A 16,010-nucleotide genomic window follows, 5' to 3' on the forward strand; every position below is an offset into this window, starting at 1 on the left:
CGTTCGATCCAGCAATTGCACTACTGGGTATTTACCACAAAGATACAAATGTAGGGACCCGAAGGGGTACGTGTACCCCAATGTTTATAGCAGCAATGTCCACCATAGCCAAACTGTGGAAAGAGCCAAGATGCCCATCGACAGATGAATGGATAAAGAAGATGTGGTATATATACACAATGGAATATTATGCAGCCATCAAAAGGAATGAGATCTTGCCATTTGCAACGACGTGGATGGAACTGGAGGGTGTTATGCTGAGTGAAATAAGTCAATCAGAGAAAGACATGTATCACATGACCTCACTGATATGAGGAATTCTTAATCTCAGGAAAGAAACTGAGTGTTACTGGAGTGGTTGGGGGTGGGAGGGATGGGGTGGCTGGGTGATAGACATTGGGGAGGGTATGTGCTACGGTGAGCGCTGTGAATTGTGCAAGACTGTTGAATCACAGATCTGTACTTCTGAAACAAATAACGCAACATATTTTCAGAAAAAAGAAAAAGAAGATAACAGGAGAGGAAGAAAAGGGGAGTATGTCAGAGGGGGAAACGAACCATGAGAGATGATGGACTCTGAAAAACAAACTGAGGGTTCTAGAGGGGAGGGGGGTGGGGGGATGGGTTAGCCTGGTGATGGGTATTGAGGAGGGCACGTTCTGCATGGAGCACTGGGTGTTATGAACAAACAATGAATCATGGAACACTGCACCAAAAACTAATGATGTAATATATGGTGATTAACATAACAATAAAAAATTAAAAAAAAAAAAATGGTGATGGGCCTGAGACATGGAGGCATGAGGCATTTTGGCTTTCAAGCCAATAGTAACTACCATTTATTGAGCATTCAATATACGCCAAATACTTTTATCACATTTAATCCTCACATCAACTCTACAAGGCAGGTGCTGTCAAAATTCCATTTTACTCTTTGAGAAACTGAGGCACAGAGATTTTATTTGCCCAAGATTTCAAGGCATTAAGTGGTAGAACCAGATCTCTTCATCACATTTCATGCTCCCAGCCACTCAGCTGTTAACACAGTATGGCAGGTTGCCATTTAGAGGTCCTAAAATATCTCAGTCCTGCTCCCACCCTGGTGCCAGGCAGCCTGACCAGCACTGGGACCAAGCCACGGAGGTGGTTGTCTCCCTTTTCTATTTCTATATCCTTCATTCATGACCAGAGGAAAGTTTCCCCTGACCCTCGTCTCACATTTGGTACATACCTTGTACCCTGAATAGACAGTAAGCACCTGGAGGGCAGGGATAACTATTCAACGCATATTTATTGAATACTCACCATGTGTTGGAGCCGCTGCCAGGGGTATATGTATATGTCTGAGGGCCCAACATCCCTGGTTCTCAGTCCTCTGCTTCCCACTGGAACCATGCCCCTCCCAGTCCCCATAAGTCTGTGGGAAGCTGGGACACAGGGGAGGGTCAAGGCCCACATCGGGGTCCTCTTAGGAAAGGGACCTGGGGGTGGGAGGGGGGGTTCTGAGGAGTAAAACCACTTCCTGTGTAGCTAGTTCCTGTGTTGACAGAAAGAGCTTAAGGGGAGGAGGGGAATGGAGAGAACAGAGCCTGGGGTTGGGGGTCTACTGAGACTCGAGAAGGCCAAGAGTCCTTCCCCATCATGAACCCCCTCCACTACTGCAGCTGGAAGAGCTTTTCACAGTCTCTGTGCTCCCCTGGGGCAAGAGAGGTCGAGCAAGCAGTTTGGGTGGGAAAAGAGAACTGGAGGAAGTTGACAGGGATGGGCGGGGCCCGTGGGGGGGCTGACCAGGAACCCAGCTTCCTGCTCAGTACCCAGGCATCTAGCCCCTGGCGCACCCCCACCCCTTCCAGCCCCCACTCCCCTCAGGAACCTAGGGTTCCAGCCCTCCTACCAAATCCCAGCTACCCCTCCCCCCATCAGTTTCTCCCCCGCAGGGGATGGAGGCCGAGAGACCCCAGGAAGAAGAGGAAGGTGACCAGGTGAGCTGCGCACCGGGTCGGGGAGGCTGACACTGGGAGAAAGGGAGGTGAGAAGACCTGGGGCAGCGACGTAGTAACAGGGGACTCAGGGGACTTAGAAGGGCTTGGGCAAACTGAGGCAGGAACAGAGACACACCGAGAGAGGAAATGGGCTGTTGGCCTAGCCCCCTGCCCACCACACCCCTGCCTAATTGGACCGGATGTCTCCCAGGATCAGGGCCCCCATCAGGATGAGCTTGACTGGCCCCCTGTGAACACCACCGCTCGGCCTTGGCGATCTGCTCCTCCATCCCCTCCTCCTCCAGGAACCCGCCACACAGGTACCCTCACCCGCCCAGGGAGCTCCCTGACCTTGGTGCCCACGTCCTTCCTGATCCCATTACCAAGGCCCACTCCATTGTGGGCCCTCTCCCCAGCTCCTCCTGACTCCCCATTACACCCCCTCAGCTCTGACCCCAAGTGCCTAATCACCTTGCACTACCAACCCTCCTGTCTGCCGATTTCTCTGGGTCTCTGAGCCCTACCCCTCCTCTCCCCAGCCCTGGGGCCCCGCTCCGCCTCCCTGCTTTCCCTACAGACTGAGCTCCTTCTGGATTTGGTGGCTGAGGCCCAGTCCCGCCGCCTAGAGGAGCAGAGAGCCACCTTCCACATCCCCCAGAACCTCCCAAGCATAGCCCCAGCCCCACTCCGGCCTCTTGAGGACAGAGAACAGCTCTACAGCACTATCCTCAGTCACCAGGTGAGACACCTCCCCAGAAGGCAAGACTGAGGCTTCCTGGTCCCTTGGCCCTTGTTGTCTTTTGAGCCCTACCCCTTCTCCCCAGCACCTGCCCCCCTGCCAGGCCTAGTCCCCCCGTGCCCATTACAGGTGTCCCCTATTCCCCTTCACCAGCCTTGGCTCCTTTCAAGGTCTGTTCCTCTTAAAACCTCACAAACACCCTCCCTTCCCTCCACTCCTTCAGTGCCAGCGGATGGAAGCCCAGCGGTCAGAGCCTCCCCTACCCCCAGGGGGACAGGAGCTCCTGGAGTTGCTGCTGAGAGTTCAGGGTGGGGGTCGAATGGAGGAGCAAAGGTCCCGGCCCCCCACACATACCTGCTGAGACTTGAGCCCGCCCCTACCAGCCACTCCGCACTCCTGGGGCTCAAAGCTGGGCAGCCCACGGCATGCCCTCAACTCCTGCTTGGCAGGGACACCAGAGACTGGAGGACCCAGGAGAAATCTCAATATTCATCACCCTCATCCACCTTTCCTGGGAATGGAGGTGGTGAAAGTCCTCAAACCCTGGGCATAGTCAGTAGGATGGTCATTTAACTCCCTGCCCCAGTATGTAGGAGCTTGAAGCAGTGAAAGGATCCCAGCCACTGAGGGACACCCCACCCCCTCCCCTGATCCCAAGTAGTGGCAGTAAGTCCTGAGCTGTGGAGACACCCCCAGTGGTCTAGCCACTAGGCAGAATCTGAGGGCTCAGGCCTCCATCTCCCAAAAAAAGGCAAATCTCCCAAGGTTAGGGCCTGACAGACAGTTCCACTCTCCTTCTCAGTAATAAGGGAGAGAGGGCATTGCAAAGAGAGAGATCATTCCCCCACCCCACCCCCAGCACCCCCAGCCCCAGGACTGAGGGGCCTACAGGCTGTGAATGGACACTTAGCACTGCCCACCCCCCCACCCCTATCCCCCCCCACCCCCGCCTCCCCACTGCTGCTCTGAGTCTGATGTTTTGGTTGTATGAATAAATGTTAATTCTCCTCCGAACTGAAGAAGACTGGTGTTTGGGGCTGCGGGGGGGGGGGGGGGGGGGCGAAGGAAGGAGGGAGGAAGGTGAGGCCAGAGGCCGCCTCTCTCCCTAGTCTGGCGAGAGGCCAGCTCCCCTCCCTGGCTGGTTAATTACTGGCTCATTAAGCAACGGCTGGAGACCTCCCTAATTATACCCCCCAGCCCCCCTCTCCTGGTTTTAATTAAGTAGAACAGGGAGGGGAGTCATTAGGACAAGAAATATGAACTGAGCTGTCTGTGAACCCAGGCATTCTAGCGGCCAGAGCCCACAACACCTAGATCCCTAATTCGGAACCCAGCTGGCGGCCCCCTAGCCCCAACAAGGCCCCGCTTCCCAGGCCGACGACACGCAGCCCCGGGGCCTTCGCGTATTTTCCCCGAAGGTCTAGTCTCCTCCCCTCGTCCCCTCTTCCCTCTCCCCTCCTCCACTCGGTCCCAGTTCCTCTGTTTCTGTGTCTCTCTCCGCCCCCAGCTCCTCCCTGTTCCTCCTCTCTTCTCCCCTCCTCTTCCTCCGCGGCTCCCCTCCCCCAGGCTCCCTCCTCGCTCCCCCCCTTCTCCCTCCTCCCTCCTCCCTCTCTCTCTCACACACACCCCCGCTTGGGCCTCCTCTCTCTCTCCGGCTCCATTTTCTCCGCCGCCGGGGGCCGGGGTCTCCTGTGGGGGGCCCAGCCGGTACCCCAGGTCTCCCTTCAGGGCCAGGGTGAACCTCCGGGGGAGTCGGGAGGGGGAAAACGGGTGGGGGTTGGGGCGGAGGGACCAGCGGCCCCACCGAGTTTGGGGGGGGAAGTAACCAGGCGGGGGGAGGGGCGGAGCAGGGAGGGGGCCTCAGGGCCCCCCCCCAACTATGGACGAGCGGCTGCTGGGGCCGCCCCCTCCAGGCGGAGGCCGGGGGGGCCTGGGATTGGTGGGTGGGGAGCCTGGGGGCCCTGGCGAGCCTCCCGGCGGCGGAGACCCCGGTGGGGGTAGCGGGGGGGTCCCGGGAGGCCGAGGGAAGCAAGACATCGGGGACATTCTGCAGCAGATAATGACCATCACCGACCAGAGCCTGGACGAGGCCCAGGCCAAGTGAGTGCCCCCACCCCGGGACCCTACACAGACCCAGCTGAAGCCCCATTCACAAGCTCTGAATCTTCTGGGAGTCCCCACCCCCACCCCCCACTCCAGGATCCTCTCCAGGATCCTACAGCTCTCTTCTCTCCTTACTCCTGGGAGCCCCAAGATAAGCCATCCCTCTCAAACCTCCCTTCTCCACCAGACCCTGAAACCTTCAAAGAGGGAAGCCCAGGGTGGTCTCACCGCCCCCCCCCACCTTTCACTGACACCCCCCCCCCATACTCCCCTGGAACATCCTTCCACCTCCAGAGCCTGGTTCTGGCTCTCAGACTAAGAAACTGCTATGCTGTCTTCTTAACTCTCCCCCCAACCCACCCCCATCCCCTCCAGCCCTCAGCCCTCCCCAAAGCTCCTACCAGTCCTCTCCACCATGGTCCAGCCTCCAAGGGTCCTCATCCAGCCCTTGGCCCCTGCTCAGCCAGACACTAGGAGTTTCAGAGCCTCCTGCCTTGCTCAGTCCCAGGACCCTCCATACATCTCTGTATTGAACTCCCCCACCCCTTCTCTGGCACCTCAAACTCTGACTCTTCTCACAATTTCCATCTCTTTTCCTCTGAAATCTACCTAGTCACCCTCATGTCGGCAGTCACCCCCAAATTCCCCTTCTATCCCCCTCTAGGCCCGTTTCCCACAGCCCCGTGCATGCCCACGGTGCCTTTATCTTGCTGCCCGCACCTTCCCTTCATCTTCCTAAAGCCAAGCAGCTTCACCACATCTCCACATTCCAGGAGCCGATCTCTCCCCAAGAATCCCCCCACAACTCCGTCCTGTCCTCACCCCCACTTTCTACCTCCGTTCTTGTTCCCAGGCTCCCCCTCACCCTCATGGTCCCCCCCCACCACCCTGCCCTGCCTCTGTTCCTGTAGCTCCTCAACTGTTCTTTCCCCTTCCTCCCTAGGAAACACGCCCTTAACTGCCACCGCATGAAGCCTGCTCTCTTTAGTGTCCTGTGTGAAATCAAGGAGAAAACCGGTATGTGGGTCCCCCACTGATTCCTCACCTCTGAGGACTGAACCCTGTTCTTTATAGGACTCAGGCCAAGAGTTTGACATCTTGGGGCCCTGAGGACAGTAGGGGTTAGGGAAGTTGCTAAGGGGAATTGGGGAGGGAACTGAAGCCTGGAAACTTGGGTCTCCAGGAGACAACAGGAGGGCTGAGCGCTGGCTGTGGGTTCCCTGGGTCCCTAAGTTCACTCGCCTGCATGCTAGGCCTCAGCATTCGAAGCTCCCAAGAGGAGGAGCCGGTGGACCCACAGCTGATGCGCCTGGACAACATGCTTCTGGCGGAGGGTGTGGCTGGGCCTGAGAAAGGGGGGGGCTCAGCGGCAGCAGCTGCAGCCGCTGCAGCCTCCGGGGGCGGCGTGTCCCCTGACAACTCCATCGAACACTCCGACTATCGCAGCAAACTTGCCCAGATCCGCCACATCTACCACTCAGAGCTGGAGAAGTATGAGCAGGTGAGGAGACCAGGCTGGAGTGGGTGAGAGGAGAGGCTCTTGCGGGGCATCCCAAGGCCAGAGGGCCCCTCCTCACAGCCACTGGCCCCCGCTGCAGGCATGTAACGAGTTCACGACCCACGTCATGAACCTGCTGAGGGAGCAGAGCCGCACTCGGCCTGTGGCACCCAAGGAGATGGAGCGCATGGTGAGCATCATCCATCGGAAGTTCAGCGCCATCCAGATGCAGCTCAAGCAGAGCACTTGTGAGGCTGTCATGATCCTGCGTTCCCGCTTCTTGGATGCGAGGTGGGGCTCCTTCCCACTCTTCTCCAAGCCTCTGGGCCACCACGTTACACAACATGATACTCCGTGGCAGTGGCACCCTCTAGAGTGGTGCAAGATGGAGGCCCTGCCAGGACAGCCGGCCTCTTCACCACCAATCTCTCTCCTCTGCAGACGAAAACGCCGCAACTTCAGCAAACAGGCTACTGAGGTCCTCAACGAGTATTTCTACTCCCACCTGAGTAATCCATATCCTAGTGAGGAGGCTAAGGAGGAGCTTGCCAAGAAGTGTGGAATCACTGTCTCTCAGGTATTGGGGAGGCTCGGGGTGGGGGAGTAGTTTTCAGGTTAAAAGCTCTCTGATTGTACTGACTGAGGGGCTTACAAGAAGAAAGGTCTGCACCCGACCCTCCTTTCTGCTCCACACCCCACAGGTCTCCAACTGGTTTGGCAACAAGCGGATTCGCTATAAGAAAAATATTGGAAAGTTCCAAGAGGAGGCAAACATCTATGCCGTCAAGACCGCCGTGTCAGTCACCCAGGGAGGCCACAGCCGCACCAGCTCCCCGACACCCCCTTCCTCTGCAGGTGGACCCCCGCTGCCAGCTTGGCTGGCTATCTTGCACACTTCCTGCCTTTGTTCATACTTCCTATCTAGGCAGGATCACAGCAGAGAGCGGGCCTTTTGGGGTGAGAGGGACCCAGCTGAGATGGGGTAGAGATGTCAGGGGACAAAGGGCACCCCAGTGAAGTTACTTCTGCCTGTCTTCCAGCAAGTGGCCAGGGAGGAAGGGGGAGGCCCAGACACGGCCTGCTTCTCTGAGTGTTGCAATGTCTTAGGGATAAGTTGCGTACAGTGGCACACCCCCAAACTAGTTCAGAGGGCTTTTTGGAAACAGAACTGTGGTGTTTCCTGTCTGCCATAACAGGCTCTGTTAGACTCTTCCCTAATTCCCCTCTCTGCTCCCCCAAGGCTCTGGCGGCTCTTTCAATCTCTCAGGATCTGGAGACATGTTTCTGGGGATGCCCGGGCTCAACGGAGATTCCTACTCTGCTTCCCAGGTCAGGTGGTCCACCTCCCCTCAAGTAAGGCTTCCCCAAACTTGGTTTCCCTCTCTTCAGGGTACGAGACTCCTCACTGTGCCATGCCCTTCTTTGCTGCCTGCAGGTGGAATCACTCCGACACTCAATGGGGCCAGGGGGCTACGGGGATAACCTTGGGGGAGGCCAGATGTACAGCCCTCGGGAAATGAGGGTGAGTGGACACCTGATGCTCCCTTTGTCCACCTCTCACCCAGACAGGATGGCCTTTCCCCTGGCAGCGCTGTCTCCCACACCGGACTGCCCTGCCCCAACCGACTCTCTCTTTTTCCAGGCAAATGGTGGCTGGCAGGAGGCAGTCACCCCGTCCTCAGTGACCTCTCCCACAGAGGGACCAGGGAGCGTTCACTCTGACACTTCCAACTGATCTTGCCCCTCAGGGCCACAGGGGTGGGGGCCCACAAGGCAACTCTTGAAGAGGACACAGGCATCCAGAGGACAAACCCCAGACACAGGAGAAGCACAAGACAGAGAAGGGCCAATGGAGTCCTCCCTTCCCTGACCAGACTCTCCAGCGCTGGCGGTGCTGACTACGTGGCAGGGAGAATGGGGGCCCCTGAGGGGAGAGTGGGGTCTCTCTCCCCTTTTCTTTTCAGTCTTTTTTTCCTCTCCCTCTCTCTCACACACAGACCACACACCCAGAATCCTGTTGTTCAGATCGCTTTCCCTTTGTTCTACCTGCCATACTATATTCCGTTTCTGTCTCTTTCTCTGGGCTCCCTCACTGCCCCTCCCCACCCCACTTATCTGCTCTGGAATCTGTGGAGAAGCCAGCCCTGCCTGACCAGAGATGCCAAAACTGGGGACACAACTTCTGGACAGAGGACATGGGCCATGAACCCTGTGCCTCCCCACCCCCTGCCCCTCCAGATGGCTTTATTACCTCATACGCAGCTCATCTTAAACCAATAGAATCGCTCGGTGGACGAGAGTGTCTGACTCAGATATCTACCTCGGAGGGAGTTTCTGCTACTTTAGGGAATTGTTGACTGGGCTTTGGGGTTGACTGTTTTTTGTTTTTTTTTTAAAGGAAACAAACGAAACCCTGGGATCCATTTGTACTTTATAAATTTTTTGTTGCTGTTATCGGTTCTTAATTTTTAGTTTGGGGAAGTAGATGTTTTTATAAATATATTGATTTTTTTTTTAATTTCTTGCTTTCCCACGTTAGGGGTGATAGCCAAAGGGGTCATAAGAGAAAGGGGAACAAACTTGTAAAGAGGCCCACCTGGCTCCAGTCCTGTCCATCAGAAAGTGTGTTTAGCAGGGCACCAAGCCTGCCCCCTCCCCCCGAAATCACTTATGTGCTCTTTGCTTATGCAGGCTGCTCTCTGCTGTGTTTGGCGTGGAGGTAGTCAGGGGCTTGCTCTGCTGACGTATCCCCCTCACCCTACACATATGCACGCACGCACGCACGCAACCCTTGGGCAGGGCTGGACTCAGTAGTTTTGAGGAAGTGCCACCTTCCCCTGTGAGTGACATGTCTTTAAATCTTCTTTTTAAACTACTATTTGCAGATTGGAGGAGGAAGAATGGGAAAGGGGTTATTGCCAAATATGTTAAATGTGGGTTGGGGTGCTTGTATATGAATCTCCCTCAATTTCCCCAGAAATGAGGCATTTTTTTTTTTCTCAGTCCAAAATCAAGAGGGTGGGGAGAGAGAGGAGGGAGGTTGCAAAAAGCCAGGTATGGGGGAAAGTGAAATCACCGATGTCCCATCCTTGGCCAGAACCCCACCATCTGAGCCCCTCAAACATCCTCAGGATTTTATACGACTGTCATAGTGGGGAACCTCTCCTGTCAAAGGTCCAGACAGGACTGGAGGGGAGCAGATTAGATGTGTGATGGGTGGTGGGCGGGAGGCATGGGCCGGGGGCAGTTCTCTCCTCACTTGTAAACTTGTAGTTTCACAGAAAAAAAAGAAAAAAAAAACAGTTTTAAATAAAGAAATTTCTTTTTTCCCTGGGTTTAGTGGAGCATTATTTTCAAAAACATGAGAAACCCCAGAATAAAATCTCTCATAAAGCCCCAAACAGGTGTTTCCCCCGACTCCTCCCAGCCTTGCCCTCACCACCCAGGCTCCAGGGTTCATCTGAAACCCTCCCCAAGGACGACAGCCAGGCCTGAACCCTGTTGCCCAACCTGACCTTAGCAGTATGAGGCTCCAGTCATCCACCAGGCAAGCCCTCAGTGAACTGATGGAATGAGTTGGGGGCCGTGAGTAATGACAGATCCTAGGAGGTCCACTCCCTGCCCCCAAGGATGTGGCTGTGCCCAGAGAGACTGGCAGTGCCTAAGGGTGGGGTGATAATTGTTTCTCCTCGTACCTGAAGGACTCTTGTCCAAGAAGCATGAATTCCTAGCATTCCCTGTGGCGGGAGAGGATGGGAAGATGGGGGTAGGGGAGAGGGTGCAAGCCCCACCTAGGGCTAGGGCGCTGGCCACAGCAGTGCCCGGCAGACAGAGCCAGGAGCCTGGGGAGGAAGCAGGATGGCAGCAGGGGCAGCAGCGGGAGCCTGGGTGCTGGTCCTCAGTCTGTGGGGTGAGCCACTCCCCCCCCCAACACACCAACCCTCCCCACAGAAAGCAATTCATCCCCCTCCCCAAATCTGCCCAGAACTTTCCTGGAACCCAGGCACTGCTTTTCAAGCTCCCTCCCCCACCTTGTCCTAGTCTAGCCCCCCCGCCTTGCCTTCCTACCCCTCCACCACTGTACCGTCTCCCAGGGGCAGCAGTAGGCGGCCGAAACATCACAGCCCGGATTGGGAAGCCACTGGTGCTGAACTGTAGGGGGGCCCCCAAGAAACCACCCCAACAGCTGGAATGGAAACTGGTAAGCAGGGCTCCTGCCACAGCCTCCCCAATCCCAGAGACCAGGAACGATTCGCTTCCCCACCTCCCCGTCTCATGAGTCCTTTCCCAAAGGACTTGCACTGTTCAGGCCCCTCTCCTCTGTCCCCAGAACACAGGTCGGACAGAAGCTTGGAAGGTCCTGTCTCCCCAGGGAGGCTCCTGGGATAGCGTAGCTCGAGTGCTCCCCAATGGCTCCCTCCTCCTGCCGGCAGTAGGGATCCAGGATGAGGGGACTTTCCAGTGCCGGGCAACAAGCAGGAATGGAAAGGAGACGAGGTCTGCCTACCAAGTCCGAGTCTACCGTAAGAGTTCCAGGGCCTTCTCCATGGCCCACCTCTCATCTAAGGAAAATCCTTCAACCCCAGCCCTTGACTCCTTGGCCCTGGTGTGTGAGAACCTGTGACTTCAGCGGCCCCAGATCCCATACCCATGCGTGACAGTCTTCAAAGCTGCAGCCTCTGACTGAAACTTTCCCTCCCTCAGAGATTCCGGGGAAGCCAGAAATTGTCGATCCTGCCTCTGAACTCATGGCTGGTGTCCCCAGTAAGGTAGGGGAAGAAAAGGGGGGCAGTAGAAAGCAGCCCTGAGAAGAGGAAGGGGGTGTAAGCTGTGTGTGTGTGTGTGTGTGTGTGTAGTCTCTTATTTTCAATGATGATGGTCACTCTTTCCCCAGGTGTGTGTGTGTGTGTGTGTGTGTGTGTGTGTGTGTGTGTGTGTGTGTGTGTGTGTGTAGTCTCTTATTTTCAAAGATGATGAAGGTCACTCTTTCCCCAGGTGTGTGTGTGTGTGTGTGTGTGTGTGTGTGTGTGTGTGTGTGTGTGTGTGTGTGTGTAGTCTCTTATTTTCAAAGATGATGAAGGTCACTCTTTCCCCAGGTGGGGACATGTGTGTCCGAGGGGGGCTATCCTGCAGGGACTCTTAATTGGCACTCAGACGGGAAACCCCTCATACCTGATGGCAACGGTAAGTCCCAAAGTCCCCCCTGCCAGCTGCTTTCTTTCTGATCCCTCTCCCACACCCACCCCAGGATATCTTGCCTTGTCCTCCCCGCCATAGGAGTGTCTGTGCAGGAAGAGACCAGGAGACACCCTGAGACAGGGCTTTTCACACTCCAGTCGGAGTTGACGGTGACCCCAGCCTGGGGAGGAGCTCCCCACCCCACCTTCTCCTGTAGCTTCAGCCCTGGACTTCCCCGGCATCGAGCCCTACACACGGCCCCCATCCAGCTCAGAGTCTGGGGTGAGTGGAGGCCCTCAGAGAGGGAAGAGTTAAGCCCACGGCCACTGGGACCACACACAGGTCTAACTCTCAACTTCATGCCCTCTGCCCCAGAGCCTGTGCCTCCGGAGGTCCAAGTGATGGTACAGCCAGAAGGTGGGAAAGTAGTTCTCGGTGGTACCATGACCCTGACCTGTGAAACCCCTACCCAGTCCTCCCTTCAAATCCACTGGATCAAGGATGTGAGTGACTTGGAGAGGGGGCCGGGAAGTAGACAGACACATCACTGGCAACTAGAACAGGAGGCCCATGGAGAGGCAGGCAAGGAGCTGGGGAAGACGACCGACTATCTGCGGGTGCGAAGACAGACAGGCGTGTGGGATGTGTGGAGATGTTGTACTAGTCTCTGCCCCCCTGCTCCCCCCAGGGCACGCCCCTGCACCTTCCCCCCAGCCCTGTGCTGCTCCTGCATGAGGTGCAGCGTGAGGACCAGGGAACCTATAGCTGCATCGCCACCCATCCCAGCCATGGGCCCCAGGAAAGCCCTGCTGTCCATGTCATCGTCGGTGAGGAGACCTCTCTCCAAACCCCAGGGATCCTGGGGCTGGGTTAAGGGACAGTGTAGACTTCAGTTCCCTAGCCCATCCTGGCCCTGTCCCCAAGAACCACCCCACCCCTCCCCAGTGCACCCCATCCAGGCCTCCTCTGCCCCACCCAAACCCTCCCAAGAGAGCAGCCCAGCCGGTCCCCTCTCTCCTCTGAACTGAAAAAAAGGGAAAGACTCCATCAGGGCTCCCACTGAATAGCCTTCTCTCAAACTGAGACCTTCCCTTCTAACTCGCTCTGACTTTGTCTTTCAGAAGCAGAGGAGGGGCCGATCGCAGGTGAGGGGTTGGAAGCAGATGGCCCCAACGTGACTGGGGGATGGGTGGTCGACAAGAAAGGAATGGTGAGAGGTGGGGGCCCTCACTTCTCCCCATCTCTCTACAGGCTCTGTGGAAGGGCAGGAACTGGGAACTGTAGCCCTGGTCCTGGGGATCCTGGGAGGCCTGGGGATAGCCGCCCTGCTCATTGGGGCCATCAAGTGGCGGAGACAGCGACGTGGAAGAGAGGAGAGGTGAGTGAAGAAAGCCAAACCCCTCAGGCTTGGGACCTCCAGGCAGCAAGGAGGGGTGTGTGGGAGGAATCGTGGAGTGCTAGAAACCATGTGCAGAATTCTCCCCAATCCCCCTCCCCAGGAAGGCCCCAGAAAACCAGGAGGAGGAGGAGGAGTGCGCAGAGCTGAATCAGCCAGAGGAGCCAGAAGCAGCTGAGAGCAGCGCAGCACGGCCTTGAGGGGCACACAGCTAGACCCCATCTATCAGCCCCCTTTTCTCTTCCCCCTGCTCCATTCTGGCCCCAGAGCAGTTCTCCCCTGTATAACCTGTACCCCACCTCACCAAACTTGCTTCCACAACCAGAGCCTCCCATAGTGATAAGTAAACACCTCGCCCGTTTGCTCTCGTGCACGTGTGTGTGTGTGTGAGAGAGAGAGAGAGAGAGACACCCTCACCCCCTGAATCCTTGAGAGCCTTGAAGAAGAGGGGCTCACCCTCACACCTCCCCACACCACACAGATATTTACTCAAGTTGGGGAGAAGATGCTCCTGTCCTGGAAGGAAGGAGGTAAGGACAAAGGTGGGCAGAGCTCCCATCAATATATCTCACCTTGTTTATTGAATTTATAATAAAGGAGGTAGTGAGGGGAAGAAAGCACTTAAGAGTCAGAACCCATATTAGACACTGGGGAGAGAGAAATTAAGTTAAATTAACAGGGGAAAAGTAGGGGAGAGTCAGAGGGAGCCTTGCCCATCTTTCAATATCAAATCAATAAATGTGGGGGAAAGCAAAGGATCAGGAGAGAGAAGAAACAGACATTCTCTTTTCTCTGTCCTCCTGTACCAGAGTTGGGAGTTACGACGCTCCTCAGTGAGTTCAGAGCAGAAGGTTCTCCTATTCTCTGCACAGATGTCACTCCTCCCCACACCCTCCTAGAAAGTGGCCAGGGTTGGCCTTAGCCGTTAGAAATGGAGGAGCTGGGGAGGAGGGGCCAGGAGTAAGGAAGGGTCAGCAAGGACCCCCAATACTGATTCTCCTCTGGCTGGAGGTGGGCAGGAGGGAGACAAAGATCAAATACTGAGCAGCCAGAAAAAGAAGAAGATGGCGAGAAACAGGAAGAGGGAGTCCTGCCAGCTGGAGGCCGGGTGACCCTGTCCCAGATCCACACCTGTAGGAGAGAGGAAAGCTGTGGAAGAAGCATCCACTCCTGGGTTGGGGAGGGGCCTGAGCTGAGGGAAGGCTCTTACCTGTACCCCGACGGAACGGCTCATGGGTGTTGAAGACAGTGGTGAAAAAGCCAAAGGGAAAAGCACCAACACCAAATGAGAAGTGAAAGCCCCCGGTATCGCCAAATGACTGGAATCCCTAGGGAGGTGGAGAAAGTCAGAGGAGAACTGGGCAGGGTCTTTGACAAGGAAGGAACACAATTGGACAAGACTCACCCCTCTGCTCTCCGGAGCTGGTCGCTGGCCCTGGGGGCGGGGTGGAGTTTTCAATCTGAAGAATAGGAGAGGGGCTAGCCACAAGAACGTCCTCTCCCCCTTCCACGCCCCACTCCCTGGGGCAGAAGCCCTCCATCTTCCGTCAGCACCACCCCCTCTCTCTCACCTGGGGTCCTGGGGCTTCTGGCTCCCTCGCCCATAAAGAGGGACCACTTTTTCTCTGCTGATCCCAGCTTTACACACTGGGCACTCTTGCCGCTCTGGTCGCGTCTCCAGCCACTGAGGGAGAAAATGAAGTGGTTGCCAGTTCACAGCAGGGTCTTTCAACTCCTCAGACCTCCCCATTTCCCTCTTCCTCTCCTCTGAGTACGCACCTGATGAAGACAGGGCCAACTGGATGGAGGGAAAAAAAGAAGGTCAAACTAGCTACAGAAAAGACAGACACGGACCCGACCTCACAGAGTCCGACCTCACCCCCTCTTCCCAGGTATTACCTACTGTTTCTTTTCATAGTTGTGACAACCTCTACCAAGCCAGCCAATTTGGCCTTCCCTCTTCTCTGATCTTACAACATGTAAAGCAGCATCTATCCCCAACATGCTCAACCCTCTTCTCTTCCCCAACACACACGCGCACGTGCACACACACACACACACACACTCACACACCCATCCCCTCCCTTCTCTGCCTTTCGACTTAAGTTTTCAGGTTTCTTCAACCAGGGCTTTCCAGATCTCCTCTTTCAGCCCAAGCCCCACCCTTGCCCCTATCAGTCCCAAACCAAACCCCCTTTACTAGCACCTGCCCCCACTACTCCTTTTCCTCTCTTCTTCGCTCAATAAAGTCCCTATTTCCACCATCCTTTAACTTCTCTGGGTTGCCCCTTCAGTGCCCTTGTCCTCAGGTTTGTCATACCACTCCCTACCAATATCTCATCTGATTGTGATCCCAGATTCCCTAGGTCTCCCCTACTCAACTAATAAGGCGTGCCTCCCCTAACCTTTGAGTCTAATCTGTTAACACGTGTACAGCTAAGATCCCTCACTTTCTGGGGTAAGGTGGCTCGGGTCTCACCTGTACAGATGTGCTGTGCTCCCGCCCCGCCCCACTTCCTCTTAACACACCATACCCCTCAGCTCCTCGTTCCTATGACTCTCCGTCCCACGGGTCTCCTCTGTATAGACATGACCCTCTCGCCCACACATACCCAAAGAGACGTAAGTCCCCTCCTCGGGCCTCAGCGATGGGGATGTGCCCTCCGATTATCTATATGATTGCATGCCAGTCCGCCCCCAGCCCCCGCAGTAAGGAGGTGAGCCCAACTTCTTTTCTCCCCCTCCCGGATTCTCACCAGTACAGGTGGCCACACACACTGACCACAGCTTCCCGAGCAGTCTCCAAACATATATTACATTCGAAGGTCGCGCCCGCCCCGCCCCGCTCGCGGTTTGGCCCTTCGGGGCCCCCGTCCTCCTCCTCTGCTGCTGCCATGGCCGGTTCTATTTCGCCTTCACGTACCCCTTAATCCCCCCCCAAACACACACACACACACACACACACACACACACACACACACACACGCCCCAACAACGAGAAACCGCCTCCAGCCCGCGATCGTTGGGCGGGCTTCAAGGTTTTCTAAGCATTATTGGCCTGAATGACTGACAATCACACAGTTCAAAAGAAATGATTGGTCCAGAGGGTAGGGG

General features: G+C 56.1%; 4 protein-coding genes across 5 annotated transcripts; 3 read left to right on the plus strand and 1 right to left on the minus strand.

Moving 5' to 3' along the window:
- The first annotated feature begins 1,687 nt into the window (after nt 1–1,687).
- Nucleotides 1,688–3,751, plus strand: GPSM3 (G protein signaling modulator 3). Its single transcript, XM_027601555.2, has 4 exons — nt 1,688–1,982; nt 2,194–2,302; nt 2,522–2,721; nt 2,945–3,751. Exons 1-4 carry the CDS (start codon nt 1,941–1,943, stop codon nt 3,080–3,082), a joined length of 489 nt encoding a protein of 162 aa, XP_027457356.1. The 5' UTR covers nt 1,688–1,940; the 3' UTR covers nt 3,083–3,751.
- A 603-nt stretch (nt 3,752–4,354) lies between these two features.
- PBX2 (PBX homeobox 2) lies at nt 4,355–9,657 on the plus strand. Its single transcript, XM_027601535.2, has 9 exons — nt 4,355–4,821; nt 5,768–5,841; nt 6,078–6,325; nt 6,423–6,613; nt 6,764–6,899; nt 7,024–7,177; nt 7,563–7,651; nt 7,758–7,844; nt 7,965–9,657. Exons 1-9 carry the CDS (start codon nt 4,601–4,603, stop codon nt 8,055–8,057), a joined length of 1,293 nt encoding a protein of 430 aa, XP_027457336.1. The 5' UTR covers nt 4,355–4,600; the 3' UTR covers nt 8,058–9,657.
- A 425-nt stretch (nt 9,658–10,082) lies between these two features.
- Nucleotides 10,083–13,258, plus strand: AGER (advanced glycosylation end-product specific receptor). Its single transcript, XM_027601538.2, has 11 exons — nt 10,083–10,232; nt 10,417–10,523; nt 10,653–10,845; nt 11,027–11,091; nt 11,419–11,506; nt 11,600–11,782; nt 11,876–12,003; nt 12,189–12,327; nt 12,622–12,645; nt 12,752–12,878; nt 13,000–13,258. The coding sequence occupies exons 1-11, from the start codon at nt 10,181–10,183 to the stop codon at nt 13,094–13,096; spliced, it is 1,203 nt and encodes a 400-aa protein (XP_027457339.2). The 5' UTR covers nt 10,083–10,180; the 3' UTR covers nt 13,097–13,258.
- A 200-nt stretch (nt 13,259–13,458) lies between these two features.
- RNF5 (ring finger protein 5) lies at nt 13,459–15,885 on the minus strand. 2 transcript variants are annotated; one of them, XM_027601553.2, is made up of 6 exons: nt 15,653–15,885; nt 14,676–14,694; nt 14,468–14,580; nt 14,302–14,356; nt 14,107–14,224; nt 13,459–14,027 (listed from the first exon to the last, which is right to left on the minus strand). In XM_027601553.2, exons 1-6 carry the CDS (start codon nt 15,790–15,792, stop codon nt 13,930–13,932), a joined length of 543 nt encoding a protein of 180 aa, XP_027457354.1. In that variant the 5' UTR covers nt 15,793–15,885; the 3' UTR covers nt 13,459–13,929. The 2 variants fall into 2 exon arrangements, with proteins under 2 accessions (XP_027457354.1, XP_027457355.1); XM_027601554.2 differs by lacking the exon at nt 15,653–15,885 and adding an exon at nt 14,800–15,501.
- Nucleotides 15,886–16,010: the final 125 nt, after the last annotated feature.

The sequence above is a fragment of the Zalophus californianus genome, chromosome 7, assembly GCF_009762305.2.
Source record: "Zalophus californianus isolate mZalCal1 chromosome 7, mZalCal1.pri.v2, whole genome shotgun sequence".
Classification (NCBI taxonomy): domain Eukaryota; kingdom Metazoa; phylum Chordata; class Mammalia; order Carnivora; family Otariidae; genus Zalophus; species Zalophus californianus.